Genomic DNA, 24,891 nt, shown 5'->3' on the forward strand with positions numbered 1-24,891 from the left:
AGAGGTCTTAGTGTTTCAAAAAACATTAATCGTTTATTAAAGATCTAAAATTACAACAATTGATGCAAAAAACTCCCCTCCCACCCACATCCCCCAACAAAGTACAACAAATCCCATCCCTTCCCCAACAGTATAACCCCCACCCAGCAAACAACACACAACAACAATCACAAAGTTAACAACCTGAGGTTCCCTCCCTCCCTCCCCCCCCTTTAACTCTTTTTACTGTTCCACCCTTCCCCTTTCCCTGCCCAGCCTTTCTTTTTCCTAACTCCAATTCAGTCTTTCTTTGTCCTCCCCCATCCCCGGCATGGCTTTGAGCTGCCTGCTCATCCTGTTTATCATCCCCACCGCCTTCCTCTCCTCTTCCTCCTCCTCCTCCTCTTCTTTTTCCTCAGCTGCAGAGGAGGAACTTGCCACAGATGCTGTTGACTGTGTAGCTGTGGAGGAGAAAGGAATTGTCAGTAATGTCAGTAGTTAACTACACCAACCAACAGTATTCCTCAGCTCAGTATTCATAAATTACAACGATTATCTATGGAACTATTTCTGACCTATTTGTTTCTCTGCGCGCATCCAATGTGCACACAGTGGTTGTACTTGTGAACTAACAATTGGAGATAGGAAGTATGTTGTTGGTTGCTTTCACAAACCTCTGGTGATTTCTGGGGGTGTTTTTAATGGCTTATAAATCTTCTGATTTTAATAAAAAATGAGCCATTAAGCTTTTCCAATGCGAGTGTTCAGAAGCCAGTAAACAGAGGTATACCTGTAACAGCATGGATTTTTCGACCCCCACCCCATGGCCAGGGGGGGAAAAAGGAACAGTTACCCATATGCCTGTGCATCTCCTGAGGGGGCCTTCCAGACTTGTCCCATATACGCATTATGACATCATGGAAGACCGTTCTCCCACTTGGCTGTGGGCCCCCACCCCCACTGCTCTAGACTGTTTAGGGAGTCTAGCTTTATGCGCTTGAACTTGGTTCTTATCTGTTCCCAAGTCCTGCAGTAGCCCCTCCCCCTCATCTTTCTGGCCAGCACCAGGTAATCCCCCTTTGTATGGGAGTGGGTGCTGGCCATAAGTCGGTCGATGCTCTTAGAATGGAGCACCAGTTCCAAGAGCGCCTCCAGTTCTGCCCTCTGCCAAAACGGGCCATTTCTTGCCAGAAACAACTTGCAGAATAAAGTTTGGACAATTATTAATCGTTGCCACGCTCCAGACCGAGTTTTTAAAAAGTATCAGTTCTGTCATCCAATGGGGCAATGGCCTTGGAGACCCAAACACGGACCCCCAGCAACCTTCAGCGCGACAAGGGTCGACTTCAGCAATCAGCTCCAGTCGGCAGGGTTACCTCCCGCCAACGCGGCCGTCCATTTCAAACTGATAAAACAATTCGTGCGTGTGTGACTGGGGCCAAGGTCAGCCAACAAGTTTCCATAGCAGAGTGGGGATTTGAACCTGGGTCTCCCAGCTATTAGTATAAGCACTACACAGGGTTGGCCATGCCCTGCTAATTTCCAGCCCTGGTCATCAGAAGAACTCATTCTCCAGGTAGGGAGGCTGTGAGATCCACAAAAATCCTTTCTCCATAACACCTGCATTTCCCAAAGCCCGTGGAGGAAACTCTTTGTCCTATCCTCCGTGGACAATGAAATAACCGTAATTTGCTCTGTCCCTTCCTCCTCTTCTCTGTCTCATGGCTGAAATACTACAAAACCCGTTGAGGGCAAAGGAAATCAAGAGCTGTGGGTCAGCATCCCAGGCAGCAAGGCCCTTTGGTGTGGATACCAAGCATCTCAAGCCTTCCCTGCCCTGGTTGGCCCAGGCTAGTCGGATCTCATTCAATCCTGGAAGCTACACAGGTCGTTCCTTTGGATGGGAGGCCTCTAAGGAATCCCTGGGTCACTACACAGAGGCCGGCAATGGGCAACCAACTCTGAACTCTTGCCTGGAAAACCCTATGGGATTGCCACGAGTCTTCTGTGACTTGACAGCAAAACTAAAAGAGAATTTGAACCCAAGATAAGAGACTGTGGGAGGCGGGGAAACCTGGTTGACATAAATATATGTCAACCTGGTTGACATGAAATACTGGTTGACATAACCTGCACTAGAGCCTCCCTGTCCCAAAGCAGTATACCCCTGAATGCCAAATATTGCTAACAAACCAAACTAAGCTTTCCTCCTGTCCCAGTCATCAATCTCCCACTGGGTCATCCGTCTGGCCATTGCTAGGAAAGGGATGCTGAACCCACTGAGGGCTGATCCTGTGGGTCGCATCTCACGCTTCACCCCCTACCCCGAGGGCAATCAGGGAGCTGAATTTCTCCCAGACTGCTGGCAGAGACTTACTTGACTCCTGCAAACAGGAAAGGGCTACTCCGGGGTGCCGAGGTCAGCTTCTTGGCTGGGATCTCCTTCTCGCTACCTGCTTGCAGGCCGCCCTTGGTGTCCAGAAGGTCAGTGTGGGAAAAGGGCAATCAGTCCTCTGCATACTTCAGACCATGCATGCTAATTCCCCCTATGTTAAATTACTGATAAATTCTATTTTGTTGTGGGTGTTTTACAACGGTTGGAAGCTGCCCTGGGCCGACAGGGCCGGGCTGGTATAAATTATTAAATAATAAATCAAATAAAAAATGAATCATGTGCAGGTTGGCAACTCCACCTCCACCCCTTACAGGAAAACCCACTTTGACATTACCTGGTTTGGGCAGTTTGCGACCTGGATACCGTAGCCCTGTGCAACGAAAGAAGAGAAAGTTATTGTCCTGCTAGGTAGGAAACAGCCTGCCTTGGTGGAGATGCAGTGGGGAAGGGGCTGCACTTCTAGCTTGGGAAATTCCACAAGGTTTGGGGCGGAGGTGCCTGGACAGATGTTGTGGAGGGCCGTAGACTTCCTGCCCTCCTGGTGGAGTTTTTCAGCGTGGATACTGAGTTTGATCTACTTTGGTCTGACCTGTCAGAGCAACATCCTACATTTCTGACATAACATACGATCCCAACACCAGAAAGTTATTTCACAGGGTGACTTTTGAGAGCAGCCACGGATAACCCCAAGCACAGCTGGAAAGCAGAAGTTAGGACCGACCTGACTACAGAGCAGCCTTTCTCAATTTATGTTTTTTTACATTGAGAAACCCCTGAAACATTCTTCAGGCTTCGAAAAAGCCCCAAAGTGGCGCGATCGATCATGCAGAATAAGGTTGGGAAGCAGAGCTGTGGACACACCCACTTGGGGCCCCTCCCCTTCCCACCAGGCCCATCATTGGCCTTTTGGGGAGGGGGAGGCGGGTCAACATGACCATAGATGGTCATGTCACCCAAGAAACGTTTAACAAAGATGCGTCTCTACACACCGGGAGCCAGACCTCCGGCCCCCACGCCTCCGAGTCCATAATCGGGGACTCCGAATCCTCCTCGGCCGCCAAGGCCTGTGGAAAAACAGGCTCCGTCGGAAACCGTGCCTCAGGGCCCTGGGCTGGAGGCCGTTCCAAACCGTGTTGCGGCTGATTGTGGAGACTGAGCAGAGGGGTTGGGTCGCCATGCATGACTTCCCTTGCATTGGGCAGAATCGCTACCGTTGTACAGGTGCCCTGGCCCTGCTGCGCAACAGGAAGAGGAGTTAACAAATCAATTATCCCTGATGCTAAGGTTGCCAGGTGCCTTACGGCCAATCTGGAGAACTGAGCTTGATTCCCTGCTCCTCCTCATGCTGCCTCCTGGGTGGCCTTGGGGTAGTCACAGTCCTGTTGCAACTGTTCTCACAGAGCAGTTCCGTCAGAGTTCCCCCATCTCCCTCACAGGGTGTCTGTTGCGGGGAGAGGAAAGGGAAAAGTATTTGCAAGCTACTTCGGGACTCCTTCAGATAGTGGAAAGCGGGATACAAAACCCCCATTCATTTGTAAAACACTACCGAAAAGCAACCTTGCTCAGAGCGCATTCCTTTTCTGTCATGTTTCACTGGCCAAACATACCCACATGAAAGGTTATTTTGATACAGCTGGGAAGGGAAGGCGATTGTCAGCTCCTTTGAGACTCCTCTGAGTAGTGAAAAGCAGGGGTTTAAAAACCAACATAAAACCACCCTGAGCCATGTGGGAGGGCAGTATAAAAAAATCAAATAAACAAACAAACAAACTCTTCTTTTGAATTAGGGCAGCTGAAATCCTGAGTGGGACTGGGCAGCCTTATAATTCCGATTGTTCTGAAGTTTGTATGGGGGGGGGGGGGGGAGGTTACCTCCGGTAGACAGCTGAGCCAACATCTGGTCACCTGCACCCCCCCCCTTCAGCTGGAAAGTTAGAGACGGGCCATGGTTCTGTGGCGAGGCATCTGCTAGGCATGCAGAGGGTCCCACGTCCAATCCCCAGCATCTGCAGCTAAAGGACCAGGCAGTAGGTGATGGGAAACACCTCTCTCACCCTGTGATCCCGGAGAGCTGCTGCCAGTTTGGGTTGGCAATGCTGACTTTGATGGACCAAGAGGCCAATTCAGTAGGAGGCAGCTTCACTTGAGTGTCGTGTGAGAAAGCCATCCTGCACCACAGCCACCCTGGGAGCTCTGTCTCTGCCCTACGAACTGAATGCTCTGCCTGCCACAGAAGCCCCCCCCCCCCCATTCTCCCAACTGTTGTCTCTCCAAAACACCCCTTTCTGTATTATTCCGTCATACCTGGTACGCCTACTCCACCTAGTCCAGCCCCTGGAGCCCCTGTTAGGGAGAGGGAAAAGCGTGAATTCATTTTTCATGATACTTGAGTTAATTCAACACCCATCTCAGCTTCTGATGGGGATATAAAGACCCAGAGATTTTGACCCTGGAGAGCTCATTCCCTGAAACTCAGGTTGGCCTCTCAGGTGCCCCTGGGCTCAAATCTACCTTTTCTACTGCAGACCAATATGATTCCCCTCCAAAATTATTTTTCACTGATGCCAGTCCAGGGTACCTGTCCACGGACCTGTGTTCTAATCCTATCCCCCTTTCTGCTCTAGGGACGGGCAGTCAGGCGGCCTTTGCAAGCAGGACAGTCAAATCAGCCCTCTTAGCAGGCAGTCTTGGGGGGCCCTTTATAGAGATGGGAGCCCTTTTTGGCAGGTTCAACTCGGGGTTGTTTCACTGGGGCTGGGAGAGGAGAATGTCCTGCCTAGCTGGGACCAGCCGGCATGGTGTAGAAAGGTTAAAAGCGGAGGCCACTAATCTGGATAGCTGAATCTGATTCTCTGCTCCTTTGCATGCAGTCAACACGTCACAGGTCTCTCTGAGCTGTTCTCACAGAGCCCCGCCTACCTCACAGGATGTGTGTTGTGGGGAGTGGAAGGGAAAGTGTTTGTAAGCTGCTTTGGGACCCCTGCTTTAGTGGGGTCGAAAAACCCAGCTCTTCTTATGCCCAAGGGGTGTGTAAGGTGTCATTTGGTCTTGGCTTGTTTAGTGACTGGACCTTAAATTATCTAGTTTCCCATGCTCTGCTGCCCCCATCCTGCTTTTAGAACTGAGCATACATATCATATTTCGGGGGCTTGACTCCAGGCTGTACTCTGGTCTGGGGAATCCCTGAAAGACGCAGGAAGAAATAACTCCTGTCAGAAGACCAGAGGCCTTTGGGCTTGCCCCCATGGTCAGACATTTTGATTCATGGCTCCCAAGCTTTCTGGATGGGCATCTCGTCATCAAAGATTTGCAAGCAAAAGGATCTGAGCACCAAGATTTATTTATTTAAAACATTTAAAGCTCAGGAGCCCATAGGTGAGCTGCAAAACAAAACAAAAAAATCATTACAAATATTTATTAAACAAAGTGCACCAATAATATATTCAAAACAAAGTAAAAACAACACATATCTAACTGCACATGACAGAATAGGCCAGGGATCTTCCTCAGTATTCAATTTATTGTGTGAAGTGCTCTTTTGTATAAGATCAAAATCTAAAAGGCTTGCTCGCTGGCAAAGAAAAATCCTGAAAAAATAAATGTTTAAGAAATGTTAGAATGAGCATATATTCTTTAAAGGGATGTCTAATTTAATATATTTTTATAAGCTGCTAACAAAATGGGGGGGGGGATCCCTTTTCAAATTGTTTTTTCTCCCCATGGAATTGCTACCAACTCCTAGTTGAGAGTACCTACACAGAAAGCTCCCTTGCGCACTCACCCGAGAGAGGCAGCTGTGTGTTGCAGAGGGTTAGAACAAGCAGAGGGACACCGTCCGCAAGGAAAAGTTCGGGCAAAGGAATTGGGGGGGGGGGAGGGAGGGGGGAGATACTCACCAAATGTTCCTTCTTTAGCTGCTGCTGCTGCGGCTCCAGGCCCTAAAACGGGAATGAAAGAACACATGATGGCAGTTTAGACTGGGGGTCCTCAATGTGGTGCTGGGGGGGGGGTAGGAGGGCATGATGCTTGGTGCCCATCAAATGTTTTTAGAATGTGGGCAGGGCCAGGTTGGGCTCTTGCCCACCAAGGCTTCTGATTGGCCCCTGGAGATTTGATTGGCTTCACAGATTTTTAAAATAATAATAATAATATTTATAATAGTATTATAATTAAGAATGACAGCCTCTTTTCTGGAAAACTGGTTTTGATCCCCCACTCCTCTACATGCAGACAGCTTCAGCTAGTTACAGTCTTCTTAGAGCTGTTCTTGCAGAGCAGTTCTCTTAGAGCTCTCTCAGCCTCACCTTCCTCTGTTGTGGGGAGAGGAAGGGACAGGTGTTTGTAAGCCCCTCTGGGTAGTGAAAAGCGAGGTAAAAAAATCCCAGGTCGTGTTCCTCTCTTAATGATCCCCAGGCCTGCATTTGTAAAACACTACAAAAAGGGGGGGGGAGCAGTCTTGCTCCCATTGTATGCACAGATGCATTCAGATTCCTTTTCTGTTATGTTTTACTGGCAAGAAAGGGATGCCACAGGTAACAGGCTTGTTGTGGGTTACAAATGTCCAGTTAAAACCCCTATCAAACGCCTATTAAAATGGACAAATACAATAGACCAACAACCTAACAACATGGCGGAAAACCCCCTCCTACCCCCAACCCCTACCCCTACCTCTAGTGGGAGGAGGCAGGAGAGACAGAAGTAATCAAATTGCAGCTTAATGCCAGAGTTGTTTTTTATATCCTGCTTTTTACTACACAAAAGAGTCTCAAAGTGACTTACAAACACCTTCCCTTCCTCTTCCCACAACAGACACTCTGTCAGGTAAGTGGCTCTGACAGGGCTCTGTGAGAACAGCTCTGTCCGAACTGTGACTAGCCCAAGGCCACCCAGCTGGCTGCATGTGGAGGAGCGGGGAAGCAAACACTCTCCAGATTTAAAGCTGCTGCCCTTAATTACTACACCGAGTACAGGAGTCAATTGTAAGCTGCTTTGAGACTCCTTCGAGTAGTGAAAAACAGGGCATAAAGCCCAACTCTTCTTCTCCGTTCTCTGTCAAGCACCTTCACTACCTGTTCTGGTTGCTGTATCTGATGACAGACCTCCAGTTCCAATAGCACCAGGTGCCGCTCGGCTGGGTCCAACACTGCCAGGTCGCACGCCACCAGTTCTATAGCCAGGTGCTACTCCAGTTCCTGAGGCAAACGTAGATATTTAAATTACTGACGAATCAGCTTTCTTCAACAAATGTTTAAAAAATGGCCAAATGGAACATGCACACAGAAGAGCGATTCTGCTCCTGCTGTTGGGAATCCCATGGGGCTCCCCCTGGCTGGCCTTAAATCAATGGAACAAGAGCATCAGTTACTCTAAACCAGTGGTTCTCCAAGTGGGGGTTGGGACCCCTTAGGGGTTTGAATGACCCTTTCACAGGTGTCGCAGCAGGGTGAGCAACTTGGCCATGGGGGGGGGGGGCACCACTGTTGCCGCTCCTCCTTAAGGCGCCTGCCAACTTATATACAATTTTAATAAATTTATATACAATCCTGAACAATGGATCTTCATGCCCTTGGTCAGTTTCGGTTTAATTTCTGTGGATAGTTCTATGGTTGGGGGTCACCACAACATGAAGAACGGGGTTAAAGGGTCACAGCATTAGGAAGGTTGGGAACCATTAACAGTGGATTTCAGGCAAGTCTCATCTGGTTTATTTGAGTGACAAGACTGCCCACAACAGTCTTGCGAGTGACAGACAAACGAGCCACTCAGCTCACCATATGCTGCTGCTTTAGCCGCTGCCTTTGCTGCTGCTGCTGCTGATCCTGGACCAACACCTACAGGCAGATACAAAAATGTGACCAAGAAGCAGGGCAGAATTTGTCCAGGTCAGGGATGCATCTTGTTATCTTAACTCACCGGGGATAACATCTGGAGCTACAGCTGGAAAGATTCCAACACCCTGGACACCACCGACACCTGGGACCTGGCCTGGAGCAGAAAATGTGAAACTGAAGGGCAAGTTTGCTATAAATGGCTTGGCTCAGATCTTTTGTAATTTAATTTTTACGTTTTGCAACAACTCCCCAAACAGAAAAACCATAACAGCAATGGTAGCAAGTCTAGAAAACATTTATTAATTTACACCTTCATTCAAGCACACCCAAAGAAACAGATTACATGATGCCTTTTTCTTTCCTTTGAACTTTCCAGCAAAGGACATTTCATCTGTTCAGTTACCAGGGACCCATGTTAAACATTTAGGGCTCCTTTTCAAACATTTTCCAGTCTGTGGCCCGCTTCGAAGCTGCTAGGGTCCCCCCAAGGGTGGGGGGTTGATATGTCACCCACTGAGAATGGCTGCCCTAGGCCAGGGAAATGAATAAAGGATTGCAATTTTTCTCAAAATAATTGTACGGAAATCCATGCAGCCATTCTGCAAACGACAGAGTGATGGGCTTTTTGGCTCACCATATGCTGCTGCTTTAGCTGCTGCTTTAGCTGCCGCCTTCGCTGCCGCCCCTGCACCAACACTTGCAGGTGCATGCAAAAGACATGGTCAAGATGTAGGGCCAAATTCACCCAGGTAGGGGATGCATCTCCTGATCCTAACTCACCTGGGACAGTGCCTGGAGCCACACCCGGGAGGCCACTGGCCCCTGGGACTCTGCCTGGTAACGCACCGATGGCTGGGAGGCCAGCAGCCCCTGGGACAGAAGAGGAGAAACGGAAGAGCAAACTTGTTCTGATCAGGCTCAATGAGAACTTCACCTTGACCTCATCTCTTTGGCTGGTCTCTCTGGGCATTTGCCAGCCAGGATAAAATACACCTGCCTGGTGATTTACTGTCCCTCTGCATGAGGTTTGACTGGATCTTTCAGTTGCTCTGGAAGCAGGCACTCAGTGAATAATTTCCACCCTAAAGAACAATCAGAACAGTGACTCCTGCAGGTGCACAATGACAAGGGGGCACTCTCTGCTGTTTTATTAATTATTTAAATTTACATATCGCCCCAGTGGGGTGTCACGTAAAGACGGCACTTGGGACAGCAAAATGTTTTGAGCCACTTCTGAGGGATACTTCTCCATTAGGTGGGAACAGGATATTGCAGTGGACACACAATGCTGCCATGGAAAACAGCAGCCTCGGGTGCCCTTCCTTCCCTGCAACATCTGCTTATAGAACATGTGTGGCATCACAGCTTCAACATGCTCCTAGTTTTCCAGCTCACAATGCTATTTTGGGGGGCCAACTCCTACTGGGGAATCGTATAATGCAAAGATGTCCCACTGCACATTTTCTATCACTTTCACTGGGGAGAACGAAACGCAGGCTTGCAGTTTTCAGAGGCAGCCCTGTGCCTGCTCTGCTGGTTTATTTACCAGCTCTGCTTCCATTCAGTGTTTCTTCCTCGCAGCCCCGGGTAGCATCCCTGGTTTTTTTAGACCACTTCTGGTCCAGACACAAATCAGAGCTGGTTGGCAAGAGGACCCCCTCGCCTTCACAACACACCCTGAATCAACTATTCCTCCTCCAGCTTTGGTGATGGGGCGGGGGGGACTGGGCACGTCCTTCCCAGACTCTCTCTTGCAGCCGGAGAAACAAGAAACTTGCCTTGAATTTTGGGGAGGACTGAAGCTGAATCCTCCACACAATATAAAAGTCCTGCACAGGATTGCCCCCACCCACCCACTCCTCCACCTGGGCCCGCTCAGAGCCTTACCATCCTTGGCTGCTTTGGCTGCTATCTCTGTAGGACTTGCATCTCCTGAATGGAGCAAAGAAAAGAAACAATGCAATGGGCAGGCCTCAAAGATTACCAGTTTCAGATGCACATCAAGGCATGTCAAGTCCCGTAGCAGAGACCCACAAGGTCCGGGGAATATAATCCCCTTCCGTCACCAATCTGGGACTGAACTACATAAACCAAGACATTATCAGAGACTAAGTAGGTTATTTTCTATAATTTCATCACCTGTAAAATTACAATTAGAGAAGATTGAGTTATTAACAATATCGAGAACATCACTGGTGAATATATCGGAAACAGGCTATACCTGGAAATCCGTTTCAAAATTGTTTTGAACATTGGAATAAATCATTTTGCCATTGCCAGCTTGATACTCCCCCCCCCCCGCCCCGGTCCTCAGATGAAAGCAAGCGAGCCTGCCTCCACCTTCTCCACCCAAAAAGCTCACCTGGACGCACTCCAATTCCAGGCAAGACACCCGAACCTGCCCATGGCACAGTGCTAGCACCAGGGATTGCTCCAGCGTCTACCAAGAAGAAGAAAAAAATAGCCAAATGTTCAAAGAACTAGCAGACGAGCAGGATGCCGTTGCATGCATCCATTTAAATCTGGCGGAGGGGGAATGGCGTTTTGGGAACCCTGAAGGAAAGAAAACTTAATATCAATTCCAAAAGTCATATTTGCTGCTGAAAAGTCCCATGGGAAGGAAGGCTTCGGAACCCTTATTAATACAGGTACTGAAAAAGAGCTGCGTCCTTTGAACAGTGTCAATGAGAGTCATTTGCAAGAAACAAAAATATAAGCTCTTGGTCCTTTCTCTCCTTTCCCAGACATGGCACCTAATGAAACCTGAGTCGAAGGGGGGAAAGGCACCCCTCTTACAATCGGTAGGGCCCCCCACTATCCACTTGCTTCTGAACAGAAACAGAAGCTATGCTGAGACGATCCTAGACCATGATAGCTGCACACGTACAAACAGATTTCATTCTCTTTCCCAGGAGAGCTCTCGTTTCAAGGGATCCAGATGCATTGGAGAAGGGGGGTCTGGGGCTCTAAGGTGAGGCGCGAGGGCTCCCATCTGCCTATCCCAGGCTCTCTCAACCAGGGTTTCGTGAAACCTTGGGCTTTCTTGATGGCCCTGGGAGGGTTTCCAGAAAGGGTGGTTGTTAATTCATTTTTAATATATATTTTAAAATTTGTTAAACGTTTATTGGGTGATATGACAACATAGGGCTGCGTTGACCTGCCCCCTCCGCAAATGGCCAATGATGAGCCCGGAGGGGATGGGGAGGGGCCCCGGGTGGGCGTGTCCAGAGCTATGTTTCTTGCCCATGTTCTGCATGATCGTGCCACTTCCGTGGTTTCTCAAAGTGGGAAGAATGTCTCAACGATAAAATAGTTGAGAAAGGTTGACCTGGACACATACCTTTTTGACTTGGGGCCTTTCCAGACAGCAGCCCCTTCCCTTCCTGAATCTCAGATCTCACCCTTAGTAAGTGCTCATAAAAACCGTCCAGTCCCGGAACGATACACCCCAACGCCAACGAGGACCCATAGTGAAGAATACCAAGATAAAAGGGCCAAATTGGCTGCTTGGCGAATGTTGCCAGTTCAGCAAACGTACATAACATGGTGGGAAGAGGGTCGATTTGGATGGGAGAAATGCCTTTCTATAACCAGGTTATTAGATCTATGAAACCACAGCCAGCAGCAGGGAGGGAACGCTGAGAACACATTGTGGAAAGGGAAGGGCGGTCCTCCCCTTCTTTTCAGTTACAATACGATATGATAACATTTATTGTGTTTAGCCAAAGGCCATTACAAAACATAATTAAAAACAATATGGTACAAATATGGATAAAACAATATTTCTCCAATATTGCATACATAAAATTGTAGACAAGGGCTACTGAGTTACAATTAAAAAGAAACACAGTGTATCAAGGTGGGGACACCTGTAAAACAGCTTTGGCTCGGATCTTCCTGGCGGCCAGAGCAAAAAGTGCCACCCTATATGAAATATAGGGGTCGACATCTGATAACAGATAGGTGACTTTATCAAAATCAGAAGTGGGGTGTAAGTTTGGTAGTAACTTGGCGAGGAATTTGTCCCTGGGTTCAGAGTACAGGGGACAAGCCGAAACATAGTGGGGCAGGTCCTCCACAGATGAATTTCTACATATACACAGACATTGGGCTGTGGGTATTTGGAGATAGCGTCCAAAGAGCATGGCTGATGGCATCATTTCAAACCGCAAAGATGTTAGGGCCATTCTAAGATTGCGTGTTATGTTTACTAAATATGATGCTCTAGAGTGGTCTTTTTAAATTGTTTTATACCGTGGGGCTGATTGTGATAGCAGAATTGAAGAGTGATCAATCAATGAATCAGCTTTGAGCACCCAATCACGTACATCAGATATATTAGCTGATTTATGCAGTAGCTCGTCTGGTATGGTATAGCGTGAAAGAATGGAGCTAAAGAAGTCAGACCGAGTCCTGTCTTTGCTCAATAAGAGCTTAAAACTTAGATGACTTAAAGAATCTGATTTGGTTGTTGTGTCTTTCTTCCAAGATTTCAGAATAGCTAAGTGGGCACCAGCTTTGAGTGAGGGGAAACCAAGCTCTGCCCTCATCAGGGCTGTGGGAGACCCTTTTGGAAGAGCCAGGATACGTCTGAAAAAAAAGTTCTGAATGGGCTCCAAGCTGTTGGTTATTTGTTCTTTCCAGCCCCAGATGTCGATGCCATATAGTAGGTGAGGAATGACCTTGGCTGCAAAGAGCTTTAGAGCTGGGTCAACTAGAAACCCTCCCCTGGTGTAGTAAAATCTCAGAATGGCTCCAGTGATTTTTAGACCAGAGGCCTTTATAATTGCAAGGTGGGCATTCCAGTTTAGGGTCTCACTGTAAGTGATTCCAAGATATTTAAATGTACTGCACTGTTCTATAGGAATATTGTGTATGCTCCAAAGAATTTTTTTTGGTCTTTTCCTAAGAACCATAACTTTTCTTTTTGCATAGTTTATGGAGAGGGACTCTTCCTTACAATAAGTACCCAAGTTGTTAAGTAGCTTTTTCAGACCAACTCTTGTAAGGGAAACCAGGACCATGTCATCTGCATAAAGCAGAATAGAAACCTTTTGCTGACCAACAGAAGTGGCTACAAATTCTGGGCCCAATAGTCTTTGCATTATATCATTGATGTAAATATTGAAAATACACACCCTTGTTTTACCCCTTTCCTTACTGCAATTTCTTTAGTTAGAGAGCCTGAAGCACCTACCTTAATTTTTGTGTGGGTGCCTGAGCGCAGTTCATGCATCAGAAACAGTAGGTGTTTATCGATGTTAGTTTCCCTCAACTTTGACCAGAGTCTGTCTCTGTCGATGGAGTCAAAAGCTGTAGCTAAATCAATGAAAGCTGTATATAGAGCTCTCGTAGGGCCTTCCATGCTAGAATAAGCTAAATAATAGAGGGTTTGACAGTGGTCCATGGTAGAATGGCCTCTTCTAAATCCTGCTTGGTTTGGGTGTAAGATATGGTTGTCAACAGCCCAATCCTCTAGTTTATGTAGGAGGAATTTTCCATAGAGTTTAGATGCAATATTTAGTAAACTAATGGGGCAGTAGTTTTGTGGGTCGATCTTGTGGATAGGAACCACTATGCTCATCTTCCAGCCATTGGGGGAAATGCCTGATTCGTTTATCTGAGTAAAGACCCTGGCTAAGACTGGGGCCCACCAGTTAGGGAATGCTTTGAATAAATCAGGTGGAATTAGGTCTACTCCAGGTGATTTATTGGAGGCTAAGGATGTAATAAGGCCTCTGACTTCAGCCTCTGTGGCTGAGGGCCAAGCTGGTAAATTTAGAGAATCAATGGAAATAGCCTGGGTATTTGATTCTGTGAATGGTGGAGAAGGTAGCCAGGCTCCAAAGGTTTTTGAAAAATATGTAAACCAAGTATTTCCAGATATTTGGGCTTCAACCTGTTGGGGTGATTTTTGCCAGCCCGAAAGAGACAAGGTTCCAGAATTGAGACTCATTTTTCTCCTTTACTACCAGATTTAGTTTGTTCCACATATGTTTAGCATAGTCAGATTTCTTGCTTTTGAGGAGACTCATATATTGGGATCTTAATCTGATGAGCTCTAACATCCTGTCATCCTCTCTACTATGAGGGGCCAGCCTCATATATCTGACTAGCTTTTTCCTGAAGGTTTTACATTCTTGGTCAAACCAGCCATTATTAGGGTAGGATAATGGCTTTAAAGGTTTATTGTCGATAAGCAGAGGTTTGATCAAGCTAATGATTTTGTCATAGTGTTCTATGGCATCATGGCCAGGCTGTAAAAGGGCTGAATGCAAGGATTTAAGGTCATCACTAATCAGAGCTTGAGCTATGTTGTTTTGTACCTGCTTTGACCATTTCAGCCTTCTATAGCCAGGAGATATGCCTCCAGCGAGTTCAGGAATTGGAGGTAAAAGAATGCTGCTATTATATTTAAGTAAGAGCTGTAGAGGACAGTAATCACTTAAAGGAGTGTTACCCACTTCAAAAAAGACCACCTCTGTCAGTAAAGCAGGTGAAACTGCTATATAATCTATGGTGCTAGCATGACAGGAAGATAAATATGTGAAGGAACCACCAGACTTGTCAAACTTAGTGCAATGTAAGACATAAAGGTTAGACAAGGAGAGCAATTCCAATAGTTTTAGACCAGGCTTATTAATTATAGGGTCTTGTGAGTGTCGTTCTAAAAGACATGTGTGCTCCGCAATTTGAGAGTTAAAATCTGCCCTAGAGTTAGAATGACCAGGGCCAATTCTGGCATAAAATCACCGCACATAATTATTTGAGCATTAGGAAACTGAGAAGTAAGGGTTTCCAGTGTGTGGGAAAGTTGGTCCCAAAGTCTCCCTTTATCCTCTGACAGTGAGAGTTTTGGAGGGACATATACATTGATGCACAGGAGGTTGCCAAGGTTGCCCTTAATCATTAGTGCTTGGATGTAATTTGGGCAGCTGCTTTCCAAGATCTGAATCTCTGCTATTAAGTCAACTGCTACAAGGACGAGCAGACCGCCACTGCCCTGCCCTTTACAGTGGACTTTGATTGCCTGTGTGGCAAATGCCTGAAAACCCTATAGAGATACAGAGATTGCATCTTGGACCCAGGTTTCCTGTAAAAAAAGAATATCGTAACCACTTAAAATTTTTGAAAATTCAGGATCATAGAATTTGTTCTGCCATCCAAGATAGTATCTTTAACAGTCAGTCCAAGTTTGAATTTGAGAAGACACATCCATTTTTGGAGGGGAGTCCATGAGTAGAGGAGGACAGTTTCCGTGAAGTTGGGCTGTTTTTCACAGTTCACACTCCATTGGCTGGAAAATTGAAATTTCATCTCTGGAGCTCTGTATCTTATCAGGGAGTAACTTGGGTGAAGGGAAAAGAAGAAGAAGAAGAAGAAGAAGAAGAGTTGGTTCTTATATGCTGCTTTTCCCTACCCGAAGGAGGCTCAAAGCGGCTTACAGTCGCCTTCACATTCCTCTCCCCACAACAGACACCCTGTGGGGTGGGTGAGGCTGAGAGAGCCCTGATATCACTGCTCGGTCAGAACAATTTTATCAGTGCCGTGGCGAGCCCAAGGTCACCCAGCTGGATGCATGTGGGGGAGCGCAGAATCGAACCCGGCATGCCAGATTAGAAGTCCGCACTCCTAACCACTACACCAAACTGGCTCTCAGTGCTTGATGATGCTTGATCATCTCAGTGCTTGATGATGTGGTTTGGTTGCAGTTTGTTGGTGGGGATTGGTTTTGAACTGCTGAGACTTCGTGAATTTTCAACAGTTTCAACCTGATTCTAGTCTGTTTGTGATGGCTAGACGTTCTGATGTTGGGAGGGTCGAAAAGGAGTTGATAAGGCCCTCTTCAAAAGAGTTTTCAAGGTGAAGATCTCCAGAACTTGAGAGTAGGCAGTCTGTTTGGCCAGGCCATCTAAGAAGGGTCCTGTTGTAATGTGTTATTTGATGTTTCCTCAGGAAGCTTTTCTGCTGGTATAGTGGTTTTATGGTGAGGAGGATTTGAAAACAAAGCAGTTGTTACAGTATTAGTGAAGACTCGAATGGGGAAAACTCCTTTAGGACCCAGGATAGATTTCTGTCTTAGGAGTAGAGAAGGTATCCTTGGGCTATTGAAGGTGAGCATAATTCTCTGTGCCTGATTAGCATAATTAAGGAATTCCGTTGAAATTAGGTCTATAGGGAAGTGCCTCTCTGTGATTATGGTTCTCAGATGTTTGATAGCCAGGTGCTTAGAATTCCAAGGGGGGATCCACCCCTTCTACCGGCAGATAACCAGGCAAACCTTACATGGTTGTAAAATCAGGTGTTGGAGTTTTCTTTTATCTTCTGACTGCCTTGCGTAAGAATTCTCACAGGTCCTCATGGTTGAACCAGAAAGAGAATAAGGTGGCTGAAGGAGAAGCCCATTAGAGGTTGATTTGGACTCCCTCAGGGTGGCTAGCCTTGAAACTGTCTGGGTAAGTTTTTCGAGTAAATGGCCATTCCTTTTCAACGTGCAGAAAATACTCTCCACTGTTCTTGCAGTCAGCTCCAGGAGTTCTCCTGCAAGGTTTTCTGTGCCTCCTTTACTGTCAGCTTCTAGGGGTGAATGGTTTGAATTTAGGTTTAGGTTTTCTTCAGTTTCTGCCAGAGGAGTAAAACGATTCTTGGTGGGGATACTAAATGTTGAGGCATTGCTGGTCACAAAGTAGTTCCCTATTCTCATCTGTTTTTGAGCTGGCAACTTTAAATCCTCTTCACACCTGCGTTTTATTCCCATTCCCATACAATGAGTAGCAGCAGAGATACTCCCCTCTCTGTGCCTCATACCAAGGCAGTCTTCCCTGATTGGCCAGGGCGTCAGTTCAAAGACTTCATTGTTCCTGGTTGCAAGTCTGTCTTAAAGTGACTGTGCTCCAGAAGCCCTAACTTCTTCCAGCAGAGATTTGCCTCTTGGATTTATTCCCCTCTTCTGCTGTCTCCAATCCTCACTGCCCACCCCCCCTTCAAGAAAAGAAAGAGACTCCTGCTGTGCTTTTCTCCCTTCCCCACTCTGAGCTTCCCCAATCAAGTGCAGAACGCTTTCTGTTTCAATTGCCACCCCCATTTGAGGAAGACCAGAGTTCAAATCAATCTGAATTCAGCAGGATCCACAATAAAAAAATAAAGTGCAGAATCAGCCCTTGAAAAACCCTTCCCCCGAGCACCTCTGCTTCATATGATTCTCCCCTCCCCTCTTGAAGCTCCCTATCCTTGTGGTTTCCGTCACTTTCTGAGCAGTGAGTGAGTTCCATGTTCATTACTCTTTGTTAATTCCATCGAGCACCTCTGAATTCTTGCATTGCAAGAAAGGGAGGAAAGCGCTTCTTTCTCCACCCTCTCTACCCTATGCATAGTCTTATTAACCTCTCTCTTATGTCACCTCTCAACCGTCCTTTCTCCAACCTGCAGAGCCTTAGCCTCTTTAAACATTTCTTTGTAGGGAAGGTGCTCCAGCCCCTTAATCATTTTTCATTTTCCTCTTCCCCTCTCTCTGTTTTTTTGGCTGGAGGAAGATTCCCCCCACTCTTCTCTACCATGATCTGATGCGGCAAGGACCAATAGAGATGGGTGGGGGTCTAGATTTACCCCTCACTAATTCACAGAGTCATAGAAGTCTAGAGTTGGAAGGGATCTCCTGAGTCATCTAGTCCAACCCCCTGCACTATGCTGGATACTCACAACCCTATTGCTTATCGACTGTCACCTGCCACTCTCTTGAGATTTACAGAATCAGCTTCTCCGTCAGATGGCTGTACAGCCTCTGTTTTAAAATCTCCAAACATGGAGAACCCACCACCTCCCAAGAAAGCCTGTTCCACTAAGAAACCGCTCTGTCAGGAACTTCTTCCGGAGGTTGAGATGGAATTTCCTTTGGATTAATTTCATCCCATTGGATCTGTCCTTGGAGATGAAGCCACTGCCCTCAGCTGGCGTGGTCAGCCCACCACCTCTCTTTCAATACACATGGCTTGGGCCTCTCCTGCCTCCGTGTCCTGTGGACACCAGCCAAGCTCACCTCAGCTAAGAAGGTCATCAGAGTGATGTGCCGGAATTCTTCTGGGTTTTCCAGAGACTTCAGGAGGTAGGGCAGGAGGTAGGGCAGGTGGTGCTGACTTCGTTCCTGATCATGGCTCTGTTGATGCAGACAGGAAGAGAGAGCACGTAAGCATGGCTTTTATTATTTTGACGATCGCCAGGAAGCTACCCTGTCAGCAGGAGACAATTTTTAGGGCCATTCCGCATGCCATAAATTTAGCGTCATATTCACACTCTGCAGAAGCTATATTATGGCCGCTCCGCATGACGTCGCCAACCTCCCACATCCGGCCAGCTATCTACTCACGATATCTGCCATCTTAAAGAGCAATTTGGTGAATCCCAAAAAGTGGATTCACCAAACTAAAAAGTGAACAACCAGCACACTACAGACCAAAGAAAGGTATGGAGGTGAAGAAGTGCTATCTTTGCCTCCAATAGCCTTTTTGGTCCTGGCCTCTATCTGGTGGAACGAGCTCCCGGAAGAGCTGCGGGCTCTGGAAGGAAAGGGCTCAAGTCCCACACGGAGCACCTGAACGGGACCAGAGGGGTCAGCATCTCCTGCTGAATGCAGGTCCTCCAGTTGAGTTCGATCTCCTCGAGCATGAAGTGCATGATGTATGAGATCTGGCACAGCAGCGCAATGGAGAGCATGGGGTAGATTTCTTTCACAGCCTCTTTGCAGGCCTGCGTAGGGTGTCTCAGGATCTCGTAAACCGCTGATATGGCCTGGCAGGAGAAGGCAGAAATAATCCCAGCGTTTCTCATCCCGCCCAAACCGGATGCTAGACAAGAACTTCCTTGCTGCGCACCTCTCTGCCCTTACGTCTTTGTGACGTAGATGAGAATCTAACTGTCCAGTCTCAGGGCAGGAGACCGAACTTGGCCTGGCTTGTCGCTGACTTCATTTCTTGAAAGTGCAGGCTGCACGCTTCCCCTTACAACTCTGCAAGAAAAGAGATGCTCAGGATTCAGCCTGCTGCGCCAGAAGTGTGTCCTTTGCCCACAATCTGTCCTCTAGTTCTTAATAACAGAACTGAGTATTTCTATCATCATAATATATATTCCCCATGAAGCTTGAACTGGGGGCTTTGCAGGGAAGACTCAAAATGTGTCCGGGGGCAGTACAGGGGCTCTCAACCATGCTTCCCACCACTTTGCTCTGCTGGGTGGTGAACTGGGGGCAATCTTAGACACAACGGACCTGCAGGGACATAACCTATTGCAGGTGGAAGAGGTAAAGCTGCTTGCCCTCCTAGCACAAATGCAAGCACAGGAAGATGCAACTGGCATGCTGACACATAATACATCCCTCAGAGAAGTGGAAAATTGCTAAGCTGGCCCTGTACCCCTGACCCTGACTAGCAGCAGGTCTCCACAGTCTTTGGGAGCCTTTGGTTGTCGTGATGCGCTGTTGTTCCTGGGGAAGTGTTGCCTTCTGCCCTTTTGCCCACGACCCTGCTGGGGAACTCCCCGGCCTCAGAAGGAGAGGAGGGAGGTTAGCACACGCGAACCTTCCTTCTCTCTGCCAGACAACCTCCTCCGCCCAGCCTGGCTGGCTGGCTCCTACTGCTTAGCCGGCTCTCAGGGGTTCCCTTTCACCGTCCTCCCCTTCTGGTCTCCCCTTTTATAGTTTTCACCTTCCCTTTTATAGTTCTCCACTTTTATAGTCCTCCCCTTCCTGTCTCCCGTTCCCTGTGCCTTTTCACTGGGCCTCCCCCCCCCCTTTCCCCCCTCCCAGGGCCTCCACTGGTCAGCTGTAGGCATCCTCCTCCTTGAAGGTCGAGCCCGAAGGAGCCAGGCAGCTTCCCCATGTTGCTGCCTCACCCGGCTAACTGGTCTGCCCAGGCTTCCTCTCACTGAAGCAGCCTTGAAGTCTGGCCCCACCAGCTGCAAGCGGCATTCTCTCCCCCGGGCTAGCCTGGGTGCCCATTGCGGCCAGCAAGCTGGGAGTGGGTGCGGTTCCTTGGAGGGTTCTCACTGTAGGCTTCCCCAGACATGGCAGGGTCCGTGGAGTTCTTCCCCTAAGTGTTGCCACCCTCCTGTTTCCCGGGCTACGGGCATACTCAGCTGTGCCCAGCTCCAAGTTGTTGCGGCCACTGCTGGAGACTCCCAGGGCCGTGGATACGCCCTCCTACGCCTGGCCCACAGTTGAGTCTCCCGTCTCCTTGCATGGGCTGGGTACGGTGGATTTGCAGGGGAGAAGTCCAGGTGGGGGGTAGGAGCCAGCCTGAGTCCACCGTACCATGCTGAGGAGGTGGGGGGGGGGTTATCCCCAACCTTGGGCAGGTTTTAGCCAACATTAACACTGTTGGATGGCCAAATTAAAAAACTTTTTCTTTTACAATTGTTGGCAGCATGATAAAATGCATAATCATTCAGGGAGGAAAATTTATCGCTAAAATATTTTGGACTGTTTTCCCACTGAAAATGGGGGCATGAATTCACTTCTGAATTTTGCTTGCAAAAAAGACAGGGTTTTCAGCCCTTGTGGCTGGGTGATGTTATTATGGTTATGGCGGAACCGGCCGCCTGCTTGCCAGATGCCAAGCCTGTGAGGGCAGAGGCTCCTGTGGACACCTGCCTGTCAGGCTCACTGCCTACCTGCTTGGTGGCTGCTTCTCCAGGGATCAGGCCAGGCCCGGTCCCTCTGCCCGGGGCAAGCAGGGCCTTCTCTCTGCAGAGCAGATCTGCCCCCTTCTCCCTTGGAGATCCTGGAGAGGCTGCCCCCCCCCCTCCAGGGAGGTCTGGAGCCTAAATACTCCCATGCTCCTCCCCCTGGTGGAGCCTGACTCCTCCCTTCCCATTGGTGCAGGTGACCCTCTCCCTTCCCTGAGGCTCCTGGGAAGTGTAGGCAATCGCAGCCTCTCTACCCCCCCTCCGGCAGCCATTTTAACATGCAGGCCCAGGGCAGCCATTTTAGGGCACCACTCCCCTTCCAGGCCTCATTTTGCCACAATGGTGGTTCATTTAGTCTGAGGAAGAGCGCCTGCACTCCAAAGCCCACACCTTGAAGGAATCCCTGCTGGTCTTCAAGGTGCCTGATTGGACTCCATTTTTGCCCAGCATAGTGGTTGTTATGCAGCAGATCCACGTTTGGGCCTTCTGTGTTAGACTGAAGGAAAGGCATTTCTTCTTAGCCCATCTCGGGAGCTGGACTGTCCATTTCTCTCCCTGGAGTCTCCTTCCTTGTTGGCATTGGGAACAGGCAGCTGGTCCCCTTTGGTGTGGCGGAGTGGGGCTGCTCCTCCGTTCTTCTCTGCCCTCTTCTTCCAGGTTCTCACCTGCACTTTGCCTTTCGGTTTCTCCTGGCCTCTGGGGATTGGCGGCCCTGGTGCGGAGTCGGCCACGTCTCCCAAGAAGAGGAAACGGAAGCCACTTGGAGGAACGGAAGTTGACACCGCAGTGGAAGATGACGCATGCAGCTGTTTCTTCCAGGGGAATTGGTCTCTGGTCACTGGAGATCAGCTGTGATTCACCAGTCCCCATGTTGGGTTGGTGGGATATTGGGTGACCGTGGCAAGGTAGGTAGGTGCACTTCCTGTCCTGCTCCCTTCCCGCCCAGCCACAGGACCTCCATCTTGGAGGGGTTGAGTTTCAGGCAACTCTGCTCTAACCATCTAGCCATGGCTTCCAAACATCTGGCAGATGGATCTGGGGGGAAGTCCAGGCAGCCGCCCATGAAGAGACAAAGCTGAGCATCATCCGCATATTGGTGACAGCCCAGCCTGTAGATGCAGACTGGCTGTGCCAGAGAGGGCATAAAGATGTTATACAGGCTGGGGGGGAAGGACCGCTCCCTGCAGGATCCCACAAGGGAGTCGATAGGGACACGATAATTCCCCTGTGTCCAGTTCCGGAGGGAGGAGCACAGCCATTGAAGGGCTGCCCCCCGAATTCCAGCCCTAGCAAGACAGTGGGCCAACAACTGGTGGTCGACCACGTCAAATGCAGCCAACAGATCCAGCATCTCAAGAGTGGCCAAACCACCCCAATCCAGTTGGTGCCAGAGGTAATCCACCAAGGCGACCAGCACTGTCTCCACCCCATGGCCAGGACGGAAGCCCAACTGGTATGGGTCAAGGGTTGAAGTTTCCTCCAAGTGTGCCAGGAGCTTGTCCACCACGGCCCTTTCAACTACCTTACCCAGGAGCGCAAGATGCAAAACCGGGCGGTAGCTCCCACGGGTCCTGAGATGCTCTCAAGATATCCACCAGTGGGGCCAGAACTCCCAAAACCCTCCCACTCTTGCACCCAGAAGACAGAGCATCCCCAGAGCATAAGAACATAGAAGAAGCCATGCTGGATCAGGCCCATGGCCCCTCCAGCCCAACACTCTGTGTTACCCCCATGGCCAAAAGCCAGGAGCCCTGAGAAGATTGCCTCAAGATCTGAGCTGGCATCTGGGGGTATGCTGGGAGAAATGGTGCAAGAAGAAGAAGAAGATGATCATGATCATGATTATTCCCCAATATCTGCTACCAACATCTTAATATAGGGATCATCATGATCATGATGATCCCTATATTAAGATGTTGGTAGCAGATATTGGGGAAGAATCTTCTTCTCTTGCCACTACCTATGAAAGGAGACTGAATTGGTGTTGGGAGGAGGGCTTGAAGGACCAGCTCCTCTGCTGGTGTCCAGCCCACTGTTTAATATGCTCTGTCCCAGACCAGTTCTTTGTGTCCCTGCCTGCAGAGGTGAAGCAGGTAGCAACCAGGATCAGGGACTTATTGGTGATGCCCTTCCCTATAACCTGTCTTTTAAAAAAATACAGGCCTTTAATTGAGGAATTCCATCTTGTTCAGCTGTTTGGTGGTAAGGAACCTGGGGGATATTATTTTGACTGCTGAATTTTCTTTTTCGGCCCTAACTTGTCTTTAATGGCTTGTTTTAAGATTAATAATGTGTGCTTTTTGAAAACGGTTTTACTGTATTCTGGCAGCCGCTTCCAAAGAAATGTTGTTTTTAAAAATCTGCAGTGAATCCAATGGCTGATCAGAAGCATTGTTGGACCAAAAGAGCACCTGTTTTAAAGGAAGCACGGAGGGTATCAGGAGAGGTGCTGGCCTACATCATTGTGCCCGTGGGCACCATGTTGGGGAGCCTTGATCTTTGCCATCCCTTCTGGCAGCTGTGGTCCTGTTTCGTGAGGGTATTTGACCCACTGTGGTTGTCCCCGGGCAATGATCCTCTCAGGGCCCTCTCCCTGGCACGTGGACCAAGAAACAGCTCCAAGGCAGAGGACGACGAAGCAGAGACAGATGAGGCCGGGGCTGCCGGGCCCAATCCTTACACGCCGCCCTCCCCTGCCGAAGGTTGACTGTACATATGCATTCCCCCTGTAGACGCAGGGGGCTCGGAGTTCGCTTATATTTTGACAGCCCCCTCCCTGGCTTCCAGCCGTTATTGTTGTTGCTTGCAATTGGGTACATTTTGTAAAGATAAGTGTTACATTAATGTATAAATATTCTATTCTACATTGAAGAGAGTGACGTGGTTCTTGAGCGCACGCTCAGCCCGACCAAAGCTGAGCGACTGAGGGGCGTTTGAAGAGGACCTGAGTGCGAGACACCTTCCATAACCGGTTCATGTTGCGTGTTTCTGGCCCTGCCACCCTCTTGCCAATCAGTGGCGTGGGGCTGTGAAGCCATGTATGCAGAACTGACATCATGCTTAAGGTGACCAGATATCCCGCCTTTGGCAGGACAGTCCCGCCTTTGGGGGCATCTGCGCCCTGTCCCGCGGCGTTTTCCAAGTGTCTGCAATTTTTTTTAATTTGAAAAAATAATTAATTTTTGTTAGTATTTTTTTATTTTTGGGGAGGCAGTGCAGCGGGCAGCCCAGGCTCAGGAGGCCCCTGCGCAGGACCCCCAGCTCCGGGGCGGGGCTTGCGTGGTGCCGTCATTCCCACCACTGTGGAAATGGGCTGGCAATGGCGGTGGCTGCAGGGCCCTGGAGGAGCGAGATGAAGCAGAGAGTGGCAGCGGTGGCCATGGGCTGCGGCAAGGCGCTTCCAGCCTTCCTCCTGCTGCTGCCTAGAGTCCCTAGAACCACACCATGACATCACTTCCAGTCACATAACTGGAAGCGATGTTGCAGCACCATGCCGTCACAATGCCCCACTCTTGAAAGCTCCCAGTTCTCAGCAGCCAGGTGGCAACCCTACCATAGAAGCATCCATTTTGGACCCTACTAGATTTGAGAGGCACACCACAGAGTTCTCAGTGTCTGCTTGCATGCTGCATTGTGGGTAGTGTAGTTTTTTTGCTCAGTAACCTCAGGGTTTCCTTTTCTACACCTGACAAAGCTTTGGCTTTGTTGAGCATCTTCTTTTGCCGTATGTAGTCTCTGGTTTACATATTTATTTATATTTGTTGGCAGATACTCCCGAACCCAGCCGGACTGTGTAGGTTTACAATAAAACCTCTTACAAAATGATACAACCCAATGCATACAAAAACCACTATTGGTGGCAAAAAAACAATCTGCAGAACTCCCTTTTTCCATCCGTCCATCCGTCCCCTACCACAACAGTCACGATGGCTCGGGGGGGGGGGGGATCTAGTGTGGATGCCCAGCTCATGGGCCTATGGAGGGAAGGACCCGGTCTTCCTAGCTCGGCCT

At 48.7% G+C, this 24,891-nt stretch overlaps 1 protein-coding gene across 1 annotated transcript; it reads right to left on the minus strand.

Moving 5' to 3' along the window:
- Positions 1 to 162: 162 nt before the first annotated feature.
- Positions 163 to 21,750, minus strand: LOC143824828 (uncharacterized). The gene is made up of 14 exons (XM_077312561.1): positions 21,546 to 21,750; positions 20,866 to 20,984; positions 18,242 to 18,358; positions 10,568 to 10,645; positions 10,093 to 10,137; positions 8,986 to 9,075; positions 8,288 to 8,359; positions 8,146 to 8,205; positions 7,444 to 7,566; positions 6,271 to 6,312; positions 4,679 to 5,961; positions 2,709 to 2,744; positions 2,357 to 2,448; positions 163 to 440 (listed from the first exon to the last, which is right to left on the minus strand). The coding sequence occupies exons 1-5, from the start codon at positions 21,748 to 21,750 to the stop codon at positions 10,114 to 10,116; spliced, it is 543 nt and encodes a 180-aa protein (XP_077168676.1). The 3' UTR covers positions 163 to 440; positions 2,357 to 2,448; positions 2,709 to 2,744; positions 4,679 to 5,961; positions 6,271 to 6,312; positions 7,444 to 7,566; positions 8,146 to 8,205; positions 8,288 to 8,359; positions 8,986 to 9,075; positions 10,093 to 10,113.
- Between the last annotated feature and the right edge of the window lie 3,141 nt (positions 21,751 to 24,891).

Source organism: Paroedura picta, chromosome 15 (assembly GCF_049243985.1).
Source record: "Paroedura picta isolate Pp20150507F chromosome 15, Ppicta_v3.0, whole genome shotgun sequence".
Lineage (NCBI taxonomy): Eukaryota > Metazoa > Chordata > Lepidosauria > Squamata > Gekkonidae > Paroedura > Paroedura picta.

What these genes read in the sequence shown, in the direction of transcription:
- LOC143824828 (XM_077312561.1), bottom strand. Translation starts at nt 21,750, where the DNA reads ATGGGGACTGGTGAATCACAGCTGATCTCCAGTGACCAGAGACCAATT. An exon ending in TGATGACCTTCTTAGCTGAG is followed by an intron (nt 10,646 to 18,241) that starts GTGAGCTTGGCT and finishes TCTTCTTGGTAG; the next exon opens with ACGCTGGAGCAATCCCTGGT. An exon ending in TGGAATTGGAGTGCGTCCAG is followed by an intron (nt 10,138 to 10,567) that starts GTGAGCTTTTTG and finishes TGCTCCATTCAG; the next exon opens with GAGATGCAAGTCCTACAGAG.